Genomic DNA, 15,140 nt, shown 5'->3' with positions numbered 1-15,140 from the left:
CTGCTTCTTCCTGAACAACAGAAAACAGGACCACTTTCATTAGCACCAAAAGGATTTTAAATGAACAGTTCCAGGGAGCTCCTTTCAAATCATAAAACGTGAGTTTTACATAAAAGTGTTTACAAATAGTTTCTGCTTTACACTCAGCTCTGCTCATCACTGACCAGAAGTTATATACATACAGACTAGCTCAGTAGCTTCAACCACTTTCAAGGAGGCTGCAGAATTTATTTTTAAGAAAAAAACAGGATTTCCTGGTTCCTAGAAATTTTCTTCAGCCTGTCAGATGCAGTCACCTGCCGGCTGCTGCAGACGCAGGAGAGCACTAAGCTTTTGGAGAGAAGGGGTACTGCGGGTGCCACCAATCCAGGAGCCGCACGCTATGCACAGGGTCCAGCACAACCTGCACTCCTTGGTCAAGGCGCGGTTTCCTGCCGTTGCGGACAGGGGCGTCCTGGAAGACCAGACGCACGCGATGATGCCTCATGTCTGTGCTCACGTTGATGGTGAACTGCAAGGAGAGAGACAAGGAGGTGCTGTAGGAGGCAGACAGATTCTAGAAACGTTTGTTTCCAGATAATTGTAGACTGATCGCTGACAGTAGGTATCAAAATTACTTCTTTTTGGTTACATCAGCATTTAAAATACAGAACTGATAAAGAACGACTGACTCCCTTCAGGTAGGTTTTCCACAAAGCAATTTAGATTTAATTATTTATTTACCTGAAAGGAGAAAAAATACTATTTCAAAAAAAAAATCAAAGCAATGAATAAACAGAAGAATTAAAAAAATAAAATTTAAAAAAGTAAACGTAAATTGCTAAGAACAAAGCTGCACATATCCAGGGTACTTCAGGTGCTGGGAAAGTTACACTCAGACTCCAAAACACTGAATTCAAACCAGTCCTCTCTGACTGGCAACCCCAAATAACAATGCCAGAAGCGAGTGTGAAAGCAAGTGGCTGTCAGAGGAAGTCTGGTTTCACTGCTCTGCTTTGAGGTGAGGCTAGCCTGAGCCTCGCTTGGGCACAGGCCAAACCTGCACAAAGTTGCAGGACTTCCAAGAACAGACAGAGGTGCTGCCCCACACCTAACCACGCCTGTGCTCCGTTCTGACACACCACCTCCATCTGGAGCAGAGCTTGGTGGTTTTAAAGCCACCGATTCTCCCAGCAATCAGGGACCACAGTCACATTCCAAGCGTTTGCTCATACAGGTTCTGCTCTCAGAATTTGTTGCCTTGAGGCAACGAGAGACTTCATTAACGAGGGAATACCTCTTCTCCTGCCTCCCCACTTCTTCTTCCCTGCTGTCAACTAATCTGCTCCCAGCTGCTGCACATGCACACAAACTCAGCTTCTTTCCCTAAACAGGGAAGAGCTGATGGATCTGCAGAAGCTAAACTGAGGAGATCCTTAGCAATTCCTCTGATCATTAACCTCGAGATTCCCACATCTGTCTGGCTGGTGCAGCAGTAGGATTTATACACCAAAGAGGTTTCCCTCTCCTTTCAAAAACCGCACATGCGAAGACTGTGTGGTGGATTTCTCAAACACTTACCAAGGTAAACGTCATACCCATGACTATTGGCACGAATATGAAGTTAAAGGTGGTGATCTGCAGTAAACAGCAATCCTGGTCGGGGTTCGTATGGACTTCTTCATACTGAATAGGTGGCTGAAGACCTTTGCAACATTTGCTCTTAAATCTGGGAGACTTCAAAGAAAAGAGACATTTAGCTAAGCAGGAGCCTTTGGTTTCTTCTCACCAGTTCTGACTAGCAGGTTCTCACCACATTCCCATACACCTGGGCAGCGTTACATAAACAACAAAAAGCCACCACTCAGGACAGGGAATTTGAAGCACCATTTCTTTAGACAGGAAAGCTGCAGAATTTCCAGGGTTGTAAGACAAGCAGTTTCAGATTTGGATCTACATTTTGACCACTCAACTTAAAAAGGCTGTTTTCTAGTGGCAATCAGTAGCGACGATCCAAAGATAAGATTATTTTGGGGTGACAAATAATCCACATCTTACAGCGGATCAACGAGGAAATAAAATATCAAATGCAAAAATAAAAGCACGGGACTCGACACATCTTGGTAATATAGACTGAAAACCGAGCGTAGTTTCAGAATGAGTTTTAGCTTACCAAGGGATTCAGAATTTCCATTTACTGTCTGAACTCATAAAAAATGTTTCCACCTTCCCTTCTACCACTCAGAAATATCATTACTTCTTCAAAAAAAAAGTCAGAGCTGTTCTGGTTTTTCTTTCATGACAGTTCGGCTTTCATACCTGCTTTTTGAACTTGAAGTTGAATTCCCACATTGCTTCTTGTCTGTTCCCTTCAAGCTTTTTGCACCAGAAAAGCAGACACTGAGGTAGAAAAAAAAGAAATACATAACTATGAAACCCTTGAAGGCACCGCTTTAAGTAAGTTTTAGCAGAGCATTAAGACTTCCAATTACAAACACAATTACACAGGAACAGTTAGGAGCCATTTACTCAAATTAATTATGTTCAGAGATCACGCCCAGCAGTTTAAGTCTCCCATTCTCAAGTTGGCCAATTCACAGCGCAGCGGGATGATACAACTTGTAGCCACTGACCTGCTAAACAGAAGTCTCTCTGCGCAATTTGTCCCGTCGGTAAGGCAGAGATGAGTGGTACAGATTCACCTGGTTCCTGCACCCACCAAGAGCTCCCAATAAACCGGACTCCAACCAAGACTAAGCAAAGCAGCCACTTAGAACAAGGATCAAGAAGGAGAGAATCCAGGGGGAAATGCAAAGACTGATGTATGACCTTCGAGGTGACAAACGATAAAGGTCCAAAGCCACTTAAGAGTCAAAAGAAAGTCCTGTCACTAGGCACTATCATACCTCAGAGCACAAAAACACTGCCAAGTTAGCAGTTTCAATCAACCTACTGCTCCTGTTTCAAAAGGAAATGAGAGAAGTACCTCCTCCGACACCTGAGGTAACCAGCACTGCCCTCCCACGCAGACATACACCGAGAGTCCTCTAATTTAACACAGTTACCACCGATCGGTCCACAGGCTCCATCCCAGCATGCAGCACTACTCCTAGCACGAGTCGCAGCAGAACTCCTGCATTAGCACAAGGAGGAGGGAAATTCCCTGCCTACCACTGAGCGGAAGCGACTGTCCTTCAGCAGCCAACACAACAACCTGGCGAGTCAACGCAGATATCACTGACCATGTTTCTACAGCACAGCTGCCAGCCCTCCACAGCTGGTCTTATCTGGTCCTTTCAAGCAGCATCAGCAGGAAAAGGGAGAGTAATACTGATAAAGACAACAACTCCTCGTGACCCATGTGCCAACTCCTGTGCACCAAGAAGGCCTGCCTGGGTGATGGGGGGAAGCACACATTTAATTTAAATCCAGTATAGAGTGACCCCAAATGAAACAAAGCCAGAGCCATCCTCCACCTCCGGGCCTCTAATTAGCAGTTACAGGCGATACAAGACCCTTTACTTCAACTCTGAGTCACATCCGTAAGAGTCATTAGAAGTTCTTTATCTCAACAGTCTTCAAGAGGTGACCAGCAAAGCTTTGGGGAGTCAAGCTCAGAAACGTGCATCACGCAACCTCCACCTGGGAGAAGGTGACCCTCACTTTTTGCAGGTAACATTCTCCAGATTTTTCTTTCCTCAGGTGTGCAGGTGCTGCCGAGTTTAACTCTGCCATCGGCGGCATTTGTCGTTCACCTGCACAGACGGCCTGGTCTAGCAACTTGTTTGGTCAAGGCAAGTAGTGAAGCACAAAACGGTCAGTACCTCCTAAGGGGCAGAGGATGTTGTCCACGGGTCAGCCGTCCTGCCCTTCAGACGCGCCGTACGGCCTGCCGCTCCACCAAAATTAATGGGGGTGTCTTTAAAGGGCAAACACTTCTGCTGACACCATAACGGCTCCAGTGTCCCACACAAGCTAGGCTAGGGAAAGAAAAAAGGAAATTAAAGAGGAAAAGCTAGATTCGATAACATGGGGGACTGGGGTCTCCTCTTGCCACATGCAGTTTACGTAGGCGTCTGCCGTTAGTTTCAGTGACCCATAAAGGTAACAAAAGCCCATGAAAGCAAGAACACGGGGAGGCAGTGTCAGATCCTCCTCCATAACCCCGTGCTTAGGTGTGTCAGTGCACAGCAACACATGTGGAGCTCAGCGTCTTGCAATGCAGTAGTACAGCAAGACTGGGCTTGGGACAGCTCTTCTGTGCTCCAAGGGGTTAGGTCAGACCTCCACTGCCCTAAACAAAGCCTCGTCGCCATTTAATTTCCTTTTTTAAAAGCTGAATTGTAGAAGACTGCACTTCAAGAGTCTTCCTCAAACTATTAGTACAGTAGAAGCACTAGCAGGGGGCACCAAAGCCGTTATGATGTCAACATGAACACTTCCACAATAACAATCCTACAACACCATCAGGCCTTCTAGCTCTTACAGCCACACTATCAGACCCAAGCCGCAGGCATGCCATGAAACAAGACTCTGAAGTGCTAAAGGTACGTTACAATTTCCTAGAAATGTTTTGCTTTTTATTTTTAAAGAAAGATGACACCCTAAGTGGGGAATCAGAAAGAGAGAGAAGAGCCCTGGATGCAGAGCTATGACTGCACACAGAGCTACCTGCTTTTCTCCTGCTCTGCAGCACCACCTGCTTGTGTTACCGCTCAATGCTCCCTAAGCAGTATGATGGTTTTTCCAGGGAGAGGAAGGAAGAGAGAAGGGATGTTACACACAGAGAGATAGGGTTGCTCTATTTTGCATGGAAAATTATACAACTGTTGAACCAAAGGCACTTCTGTCTGGCTCCAAAAACCTCATTGAACTGGTTCGGAAGGTGGAGAATTCACACTGTTGCTTAAGCTGTCCACAAAGTACCAGACAGTTGTAAGCAAGCAAACCAAACAAGAAACACGGAGGGGTATCAGAGTTAAAGACCGATAGAAATTTAAGAGGAATGGATATCCAAGTGCTCCAAGCTCTGACAGCAAGTGGAGTTGCCTGCCCACACCAGTGACAAACCCCTTACAGCCCAACACAACCGCAATCCCAGTCCCAAAGCAGACACTTGCTCTGCACGTTTGCCATGCTCACAACGTCACTACCTTCCCTCACCCAGCCACCAAAGACAACGCATGACCTAGAGGAACACGGTACAAAACCACTCCCTTTCAGTAGCTATCAGTGGCGCTTCTTATCTCTCCAGCTGCCTGCTGTGGAGAAGAGACGTATTCTGACAGGTAGCATCCGAATAAAGCAGTGGATATCAACACTGACCCTACTGTCACCTCCTTCCAGCAACAAATTTGTAACAGAGGAGGGAAGAGCTGCAAATATCCCTAGCAATTCTGACATTCAAGGAAGCAAGCGCCTTTTTGACAACTACAAAGCTGTTGTAGTAGGACTTAGGCACCCGGAAGAGTAAATAAAATCCTCTGCAGCAGTAGCTATGCAGACACAGGTAACCAATGCACTTATACAAGTCAGTAGTCCAAGTTAATCCTACCTCCCAGGCTTCACACAAAAGTTTGGACCCAATTACCTTTCAAAATCCCTTAAGCCTGGGTTTTTCTACTGTTCTATGTGCCTGTTTTCCTTTTAGAAAGAGAATAAAAACAGAAAAGCAACATCTCAGACACAACCCACTTCCTTAGCGATCCCACTTACTCTGGAATTTTTTAAAGTGCTGGGAGTACTGTCTGGAATAGCTGGATTCCTGGAGACTCGAGATGCAAAAGGCTCGTACATGTGGTACAGCGACCGGATGACGCACGCACGGAGACAGTGCAGCTTCTCCATGGACTCCGGCCGCAAGCGGAGAGGCAGGTACGCGTCCAGGCTGTAGTGCCTGAAAAGCCAACGACAAAGCCAACACAAACTGAGGGCTCAGAATGCCGAAGACATGCAGAAGAGAGCTCTGAGAAAACCGAACACCTAATTGATCACAGGACCCGTTGTCGATCAGTCTGCAAGGGTTCTGCACCGCTCTCCATGGAGCTACCAAACAGTCTCAAAGATTTCACCTGTATCAGTCAGGGCTCCAGCACACAGGTCAGTACACGATGTTACAATTCTCCAGTAATTCCCTTGCAGACAGCTTCCCCAGACAGACCAGTTGGTATTTTAGTTGTAGGATAGGCAAAGGCCTGCAGATTCACACAGGTTCCCTAGGACTCGCGTTACCTGAGCTTCCCTGCATGATTACAGACAACTGCCTGAGCAGTGCGAATGACTGGGCTCGAGAGCCACACTGTGATCAGAGAAAACGCCAAAGATGACTTTGTTAGGGAGCTTCACTCAAAAAAACAAAAAACAACAAAAAACTGGGGCAAGGATGACCGTAGCTATGATGGGCTCTGTACTCCCGTTGCTTGTGTTTCGTGTGCAACAGATAGAGAAATGTAAAGAAAATGTTCTGCCCTGAAGGAAAGTCCAAGTGACGCACACCTGAACAGAAGGATTTGTTTCCAATTGTGACCTTCTTTGCTCTTCTTTTGTTTCATTTATAACTTATTTCTGCCACCGAGACAACAACTAAATGCATTAGTTTCTTTCATGCCATCCTAGATACAGGAAGGTGACCATGATCTAAGCTTGAGGCAGGGCAAGGTTTCTGTCAGTGACGATTGCTTGCCTTTAAGGTAACAGCACTGACCTTACTGCAAGCATCTTCTGAGCACTTTACATACAAAGTGCACAGTTTTGAACAGGAACGTGTACACTATTGCAAGCAGAAAAGCGCACAAGGCTTTGAGATCTTACATGAAGCATACAGGAATGTATCACAGACAGATCCGCTTCCAAAGCGGATGCAGTACAGCACAACAGCTTCCCAAACAAGGCCACACCGTCATTTCAATATGCAAATACTACGCTCCCAAGCCTACAGGAAAATATTCTCTTATTTACAGCTCTGCAGAGAACCAGTCACCACTGAAGTCTCCTACAAATAGTTACACCATCCTCTGGAGTCTCACCTTCTGTAGAGTCTGGTCCAAAAGGCGGCAGTGCAAGTAACAGTCCAGGCTTTCTTGCAAATCAAAGAGAACCGGACAATGTCTTCAGGGCGAATGTAGGAAGCCAACAGCAGCCAGATGTCAATGGGGTATTCTTCTCCACCGTCACCATCGGGGTCTTCTAAATACAACAAAGGCGCATTAGTGTAATAAAGAACCTCTTCACCAAATCACATCTAGAGGCACATACTTTAATACAGCTAGCATGGGGTGAGTAACTGCAGCAGGTATAAATACACAGTCATCTAAACAAACCCGAGCGACTACAACTTCATTGTCACCGCTCCTGGTTTTGGTTAGCATGAGCTCGTCCACCTGTGCAAGCACAACACCCTCCCTTTGCTGGATATATGCCATCGCTTATCACTGCTGCACTGGTTGCACAAGACTGCAAAGTGGCAGCTTCAAAGAATAATTTCCGCTGGAAGGGACATCTGGAGGTCTCCAGTCTGAACAGCCCAGCTCACAGCAGGTTGAGGGACACCAGTTTCGTGTCACAGAATGTTCAGGATCTCGTCCAGCCAAGCTGTGATTGTCTTCAAGGATGGAGATCCACGGAGATCCCACAGCCTTTCTGGACCCCTCTGCAGCACTTGACTCTTTCCCAATGAAAAAAACAACACAGAAGTGGAAAAACAAAGGCTACATGGCAAATACAGGCACAGTGTAAAGAAGGGACAAGCTTGTGCCTCTTTAATCAAAACGGTTCATTTAACAGGGCAAAGTACACCTCACACCAGAGGTCCCTGAACATCAAGATGTTGTCACAGTTGTCAATTCCTTTGTTCAAACGGTCAAAAGATTTTTGTAGGAGTTCTGCAAGAAAGGGCATGCAATTCCCTTCTGCAACTCTTCTAATGGCTTATCAGCTGCTCTCCTTAAACCCACATTTTAATTAAATCTTCTGAGATGGCAAACATTTAACGCAGTTCAGAGATGAACAAAATGGCCCGTTCTTCTCAGAGGTGTCAGAACCGCTTCACCAAAACTGAAGGTTCACAAACTCATTTCATTCCTGCAGTGTTTTTAAGCTAGCACCACGATTTTTTCCATGAACGTTGCTCCAGGTTAAGGAGATAAAATATTTTCAATGGAACGTGCATGGCTAAACAATACTACGCATTAGCAATGCTATGAGAAAGAGAACATACAACTTGTACAAAGCCCTGGCAGGGAAAAAAAATGCCACAAGGTTTGTAACCAAGTGGCATAAAGGAGGTGTTTAAGAACTCAAGGGTGCCAAGTCTAATCTTCAGCTATCAGCTTAATAACAAAGGGTAATAAGCTCGTGATAATTGCAACCCCCATTGCCAAGGAAAGCTCTGGACGCACTCACCTACACCACGAAGGATTTATGGCAGCCACACCCACAGCAGGCTGTAACAGATTAAACTCTTAACCCAGGGGAACACTGCGCATCTACAGTCCTTAACGGACGCTGATATGTTGCACAAATTAGTATCGGTATTAATAAGTTCAAATTCCTTTCTTAAGGAAAGCTTAACTTGTTTTCTTGTGCTTCAGCAGAAGCAACCTGTTGTTTGAAAATTCTGCAGGGTGCCACAGTGCAGCAAATCAGCGTTAGACTTGTTTGTGGCATACTGCTTCCCATGCAGCTGCACGAAGTGTAACTGCTGAAATACAGCAACAGAATTAATCCATTGTGATGCTACTAGGGCCAAATTCACTCAGTTGTTGGGGAAAAAAACAAAACAAACAAAAAAAACCCTTGAAACCCATTTGCAACAAACTGCAGCCTTGGAAACATCCTGAAAACATGGCCTGGATCCTGCCAATAAACGCATCATGGGCAGCAATGCTTTTTGTGTGTGCTTTTTTTTTCTCCTCCCCAAAGCAACACTGCTTTCACCTACATGCTTTCAGTGAAGAACAGTAATGTGTGTCCGGTGGCAAATTTTCACAACTCCTGAAGAGCAGCTGCAGTTTTCCAAGGCAGAGAGAAGTTTGCTGAAAGCAACAAGCTCTTAGGATTTAATTTCACACCCCAACGTCTGTCTTAGTGAAAAGGCAACACATCTGACTGAGTCACGGCAGGTTTCTCAGAAGAAATGGGGTAGATTTAACACCGGCATTTTTTTTTATTTTTATTATGAGTTACAGAATCCACCAAAGAGCCACATTAGTAGCCTGTAAATAGAAGTCACTAACATCACGCATGCAGAAGATCCTAAGGAAGCCCACGAAGAGCACCCCAGGGGAGGCTGGCAGCCATACCATACCTTTGTGCCTTTTGCTCTTCTTTTTTCTAGATGCAGTTCGTCCGCTGATGCTTTCCTTCGTGTCCATTTCATCGCTGCTGTCACAAGACTCTCCAGATACGGAGAGAACCTCCTCAGAAGGAACGCAAGAAGCTTCCAAGCCACAGAGGGATTTTACTAGAATGACAAACAGTGACACGGTAAGCATGCCAGCAGAGGGAAAAAGGCAATCTGAGTCCCGGAGACACTTCAGTGGAACCGAAGCCACTGCTAAGAAACAGCAAGCTAAATCCATTCAAGCCTTCTAGTGACACAAACAAGTAAATCCTAGGCCTAAGGATTACCTTGTCAGAGCAAGATTAGCACAGGTGAATGAATTGGAAACATAATTATTCAGCCTCTTGTTTTCAGGAACTACCACCAAGGATAATCACCAGCACATTATGCAGATGATCCTACTGCTTTAGCTGAGGCTGTTTACAACTCTGAATAAAACAACATGTTGCCCTGCATACCAGAGCACGCTTGCATGACCACCATTCAGTCTGCACAAAGCCACCACCCACGCTGTAATTGTCTCCTGAGCACACTGAAGGTATACTTCCTCCTCGGTGGGACAAAGAGATCCTGTGGCTGACGATAGACAACCCATCAGAAATACAACTCGGAGCCAAGCGCGCAGGAATTCCACTTGTCCTAGAATTTAGTGAAGGGGAAAAGACTCTGGCCTAATGAGGAAAACAGCAAGTGAAGACAGTATTTCTTTTGCAGCCTCAGGGGGAGACGTTTAGATGCATCACTGTTACGAAACATTATTTTTCAAAGTTGATCCGTAAACTGAGGGCTCATTAGGGCAGAAAAATCCACGCGTGTGGAAGTAACAGCACAGTCTGGAAAAATAAAGGTGCAGCCCTACGTTACAGCTGCATGAGCCACTGTCACAAAGAGACCAGGACAATGAACACTCTGCAAGTAGCCTGCACAATACAGGCTCACATTTAAGAACGCTGATTTTCTACCTAACGTGCTTGGATGAAGAAAAGGACTTCTACCGAGAGGCACTTGGCCACCCCCAGCAGGCCTGTGCTGCTCCAACTTTTCTAACCTAGAAAACACCCTAGAACCTCCACAGGGTTTTACACACGGCAGTTACAGTCAGCAGAGCCACCTGAGAGCGAGAAGCCCTACTTGGATTAGAGGGATAGAGTGGCAGGAAAAAAAAAAAAAAAGATAAGGAACTGACCAGAAACAAGCCTAGGCTAGAAGCGTTCTCATTTCTAACCACAGGGCAAGGTTCTGCAATGGCAACACAGCAGATGGAAAGACAGTCTCAGGATAGAGCTTGAGCAGTTTAGGAAAAGGGCCTGCATCCCTAGGCCTTCAGCCACAGAAGCTGCAGTGCTTTGCTAAACCAATTCCACCATTTTTTGTCCCCCACCTTTTTTTTTTTTTTTTTGGAAACTTTGTAAAACCGTATGCATTGGTGGTAGCGATATCCTTCACGCTGTCAAACAGCACTGCCCTCTCCACGTGACCCTTTGTAGGCAAAACCAAAGAGAAACAGATGGCAAACAAGCGACAGCAAGTTGGGCCATCAAACGCAGCCAAACGAGAGGCTGACAGCAGATCAGGAGTCAGAGAAGGGTTCAGAAAAAGACACTGTCACACTCCAGGAAGGAAAGATCGACACGATACCTGGGCTGACAGCACCAGTCTGTTCACACACTGAGTCACGCTGCATCGCAGCCTTGCCAGAGAGGCACCCTCGCCTCATCTCACAGCAGTAATCCTACCCCATCCCCGGGGGTTAGGAAGGGAAAGAAAAAAGCTCAGGAAAATTCCACCCGGCCTTTGCTCCCCTCCTCGCCTCCTGGCAGCTGCAGGCAGGGCGATGTTTGCTGGGAGCCAGAAAGACGAGAGGTGAGCGAGGCCAAAGGCCAAAGTTCCCCGGGGCGTCTCCTCCCTGCTGTCCCCGAGCGGTGGCAAACTGCAGCACAGTCACGACTGCAGCAGATAAGGCTGCAGGACAGCCCCGGGGATGGCGAGGAGGGAGCCTCAGGATCAGCTCCTCAGGAAGGGGAAGCCCCAATGACTCTGCAAAGCCCCGAGAAAGGGGCGGGCAGGGACTGCTGTGACCTGGAGTCATCCGGGCAGCAAGAAGGCAAACCAGAAATAGGATGCAGGAGTTTAGGAGCGGGATTAAGCTGCACAGGGCAGGTGATGCAAGGACTCAGAGCAGGGGGCACGACGTTAAAGGTGACGCAGTTTGCTGCCTGCGAAGCTGAAGCATGCTGCCTCAAAGGGAGAGCCTAGGTAAGGATGAACGGGAGATGGAAGAGGGAGAGGGAAGCCCCCAGCCTACTGCAGAGAGTGGGAGGTGCCCTGATATGAAAAGCTTGACAAGTAGTGAATAGAAAGGATAATCACTGGCATCACTACCCTGTACCGTTCCCCCACCACAGGCACCCATACAATGAGCACTTTCTCCTTCAATTTTAAGATCACAACAACATAACCAGAGTTTTCCCATATAGAGAGTTCAGCTGTCACTGCTGATACAATAACACTCACCCCCAACTCATTCTACCCCTTAGACCAGCTACATTTAAGAGTCGAGCCCTAAACATCAACTGTTCTAAAGCAAGCAGAGTGTTAGTCCAGAATGTTCCCATTACTCTCAGCAGCTAAAAAACAAGGAGGAAGTAGGTAACAAAATACTGCAATACATTTTCAGGAAACTGCCTGCTTACACGGTTGCAAGAAAACAACAGCAACACTCTCAAAAGACCTCACTGCAGCCAGAGCACAATTTGCCAGAACTACCATAACCTTATTCCCAGTTCAAAGACTTTTATTTCATAAAAAGTTATCTACGGTTTTGTATAAGGCAATAAAGTAATAAAGACTTTTTTTTTGTTTGTTGTTGTTGTTCTTGTTTTGCTTCAAGCTGGAGATAACACCCAATATTAAGTAAAAAAAAAAAAAAGGCTTCCATTTCAGGCACTGATGAAGACTCAGCAATTCTGCTGGCTTTCTGCAAAAACAACCTGTCGAGGATCCTAGGCATCTGATAGAGAAATGCAGACTCATTTTCGGGCATCAAGCTAGACCGTCAGTTCTCGGGCCCAGGGGGCTCTCCCACAGCACACGGAGGCCAGCAGGACGGGAGGCAGCCTTCCCTCCTGCCCTGCCCAGGGACGGACAGACCCCCAGCGCACACTCACCTTCCTGCTGAACCGCGTTGGCCACAGCCTTTTTCACGCGTCCGGATTTCACGACAGCCGGGTCTGAGTTAGCGTAATCTGCCACGGTCACTGCGGGAAGAGTCGGGAGACGGGGCGTCAGGGGGTTACGGCTTACAGGGAGGGGAGACGAGGCCCTGAGAGGCCGGATCCCTCCTCGAGGAGCTTCTTCCCACGGGGACCGAGCCGAGCAGGAGGCACACAGCAGGAAAAGGAGGCCCAGCAGGGGGGAGCGGGCGGGGAGCCCCAGCTCACACCCTGCCTGCCTCACCCTCCAGGCCCAGGCCCCCTCCTCACACGCCAGGCGGGCTCCTCACCCCACGCCTCCAGCAGAGGGGGCCCTGCTCGCCTCCTTCCCTGCCTCCCCCCTCAGGGCCCGGCTCCCCCCCGCCGCCCCCAAGCCCCTCAGCGAGGCCCGGGCCGCACCTCAGGGCCCGGCCCGGCCCCGCTCCCCCCCCCCGCCCCCCTCAAGGCCCCATCCGGGCCCTCACCGCGCTCGGAGCAGACGTCATCGGCCCGGAACTTGAGGCGTTTGCGGGCGCCCCGCTTGGGCATGGCGGCGGCTTCGGGGCGGCCGCGCGGGGCCATGTCCCGGCCCGTCCCGCCCCGGGCCGCCGCGGGGCCGCGGGGACAGTGCCGCCCCCCCCCACCCGGCCTCGCGAGAGTGTGACGTCACCCACCCGCGCGGCGCTCTGACGTCATGGCGGAGGGAGGCGGACTTCGCTCCGCCTGCCCCCCCCCAGCGGTCCCCGTTAATGACGTAATTGCCCCCCCCCCCCCCCCCCCCCGTCGTGAGGTGCGGGGACCTGTGAGGTGACCCCCCCCCAGTGCTCCCAGTAACGAGGGGCTCTGGGATGGCTGCCCCCCTAAGCACTCCCAGTAACAGTGCCCTGAGGTAACTGGCCTCTCCAGTCCTCCCAGTAACGACAGCCTCTGGGATGGCTGCCCCCACAACAGTGCTCCCAGTAAGGAGTGGCTCTGGGACGGCTGTCCTCACAACAGAGCTCCCAGTAACAGTGCCCCGAGGTAACTGGCCTCCCCAGTCCTCCCAGTAACGAGGGGCTCGGGGATGGCTGCCCCCACAACAGTTCTCCCAGTAACAAGGGGCTCTGGGATGGCTGTCCCCACCCCAGTGCTCCCAGTAATGAGGGAGCTGCCCCCAGCCCTCCAGTCATGAGGTACGAGGACCTCTGAGGTGACACCCACCCTCCAGTCCTCCCAGTAACGAGGGCCTCTGGGGTGATAGCCCCCACACCAGTCCTCCCAGTATCAAGGATCTCTGGGCTAACTGATCTTCCCAGTAGCAAGGGCCTCTGTGGTGATAGCACCCCCCCCCCCCCCCCCGCCAGCTCCAGTCCTGCCCAGTCCTCCCAACAACGAGGACCCCTGGGGTACCCACCCCCCAGTAACCAGTCCCTTGTGCCCCCAGCACTGGGGGGTGCCCCACAACCAGGGCCTCCACCAGCCCCATCCTGCCGCGACCCCAACCCCGGGGGTCCCCCACCACCTCGGGGGGGCTCAGCCCACACCCGGCCCCATTGCCACACGACGCTGCCGTCCCCATTTCTTTTAGGGCCGCCCTGAATCCTCGGTGCTTGGCGATGCCACCTCCTGGTGAAGGAACTGGAAGGTGCTGCAAAGAGCGGGTGCTGTTCGGGATTCCTGCAGCCACCCTCTAAGTGGGGCGGGGGGGGGTCCCCGTGCTCTGCCCCCCAAATTTAGGGTGGCTGGGACAGGGCCGTGCTCGGCATGGGGCCGGCAGAGGGCACAAGCCCTTGGTGCTGCCCAGGCGGGCACCACACAGCCCCCGGCATGTTTCTGTCAGAGTTTCTTAAAACACGTTAAGAGCATTTTATCAGCAGAGAGCGTATCTGACAATTGAGAAGAGTTTTGATTTTCCCTGACAGAAAAGGTCATTCCTTGACAAAAATGCGATTTCTAATCGTATCCCTCTATTTTTGGAGCAGCTGATACGAATTAAGGGGGAGGGCAGCCGATACAACCAGATCCCGAGGCTAATGGCTTTACCTACCTCCTTGGTTGCTTAGGCACTCGAAAATGTTTTCTTTGGACGACGCGATTCATCATCGTTATGCGGGGACCGGATCACAGCGCTATTTTTAAGAAGTAGACTTCTTGTTGGCTTGGGAAACTCCGGCACGTGGAAGACGGAGGAGGTTTTACCCACCAGGGCCAAGAGCTGCACCGAGGTGGCTGCTTCCAAGGCTGGCCATGGATCCCGCAGGTTGGCGGCGTTTATCTTCTGAGACCTCCCCAAAATTATCCGGTAAACCCCCCAAAAATGGGCTCCGTGTGCCCGTGAGATAAGGGAACCGGCACCGCCACCCACGGTCGCACCCAGCCCCTGCCACGTCCTGAGCAGGGCACCCCAGGGTGCTCTGGGTGTGGTGGCCCCACAAGGTGGGGAGCTGCCACCTGGGCTTTAAGAGGCCCCAAATTAATTGCTCACCTGCTAACGAAGCCTCCATGCACCGGGCTTGTTGGGCACGGCACCGTATTATCCCTCCTTTGCTCCTGGGGGGGTTATGGGGCACCCAAGGGCTCAGCTGCCCTCCTGGGGGGGGGGGGCACCCCACAGCTCTGCTGCTGCGGGGCTGGGTGAGGACCCCGGGGGG

At 49.7% G+C, this 15,140-nt stretch overlaps 2 protein-coding genes across 4 annotated transcripts in view; one reads left to right on the top strand and one right to left on the bottom strand.

Annotated features, from left to right (window-relative positions):
* Nucleotides 1–39: 39 nt before the first annotated feature.
* On the bottom strand, nt 40–14,677 carry TMEM183A (transmembrane protein 183A). 3 transcript variants are annotated; one of them, XM_083812952.1, is made up of 8 exons: nt 14,537–14,677; nt 12,487–12,576; nt 9,284–9,439; nt 7,005–7,164; nt 5,695–5,875; nt 2,299–2,379; nt 1,561–1,716; nt 40–511 (listed from the first exon to the last, which is right to left on the bottom strand). In XM_083812952.1, the coding sequence occupies exons 3-8, from the start codon at nt 9,348–9,350 to the stop codon at nt 326–328; spliced, it is 831 nt and encodes a 276-aa protein (XP_083669078.1). In that variant the 5' UTR covers nt 9,351–9,439; nt 12,487–12,576; nt 14,537–14,677; the 3' UTR covers nt 40–325. The 3 variants fall into 3 exon arrangements, with proteins under 3 accessions (XP_083669078.1, XP_083669077.1, XP_083669076.1); XM_083812951.1 differs by lacking the exon at nt 14,537–14,677 and adding an exon at nt 12,996–13,164 and having other exon boundaries at nt 7,005–7,161; XM_083812950.1 differs by lacking the exon at nt 14,537–14,677 and adding an exon at nt 12,996–13,162.
* Nucleotides 14,612–15,140, top strand: part of PPFIA4 (PTPRF interacting protein alpha 4) — a 54,960-nt gene continuing 54,431 nt past the window's right edge. The window contains exon 1 of the mRNA XM_083812939.1: nt 14,612–14,749. The gene's annotated coding sequence lies outside the window, so the exon portion shown is untranslated. The remainder of the gene's footprint in view (nt 14,750–15,140) is intronic.

The sequence above is a fragment of the Anser anser genome (genome assembly GCF_964211835.1).
Source record: "Anser anser genome assembly, chromosome: 27".
In the NCBI taxonomy this organism is placed as follows: domain Eukaryota; kingdom Metazoa; phylum Chordata; class Aves; order Anseriformes; family Anatidae; genus Anser; species Anser anser.
Note: the sequence above shows the minus strand (reverse complement) of the source record. Positions and strands in the feature narration are given on the sequence as shown.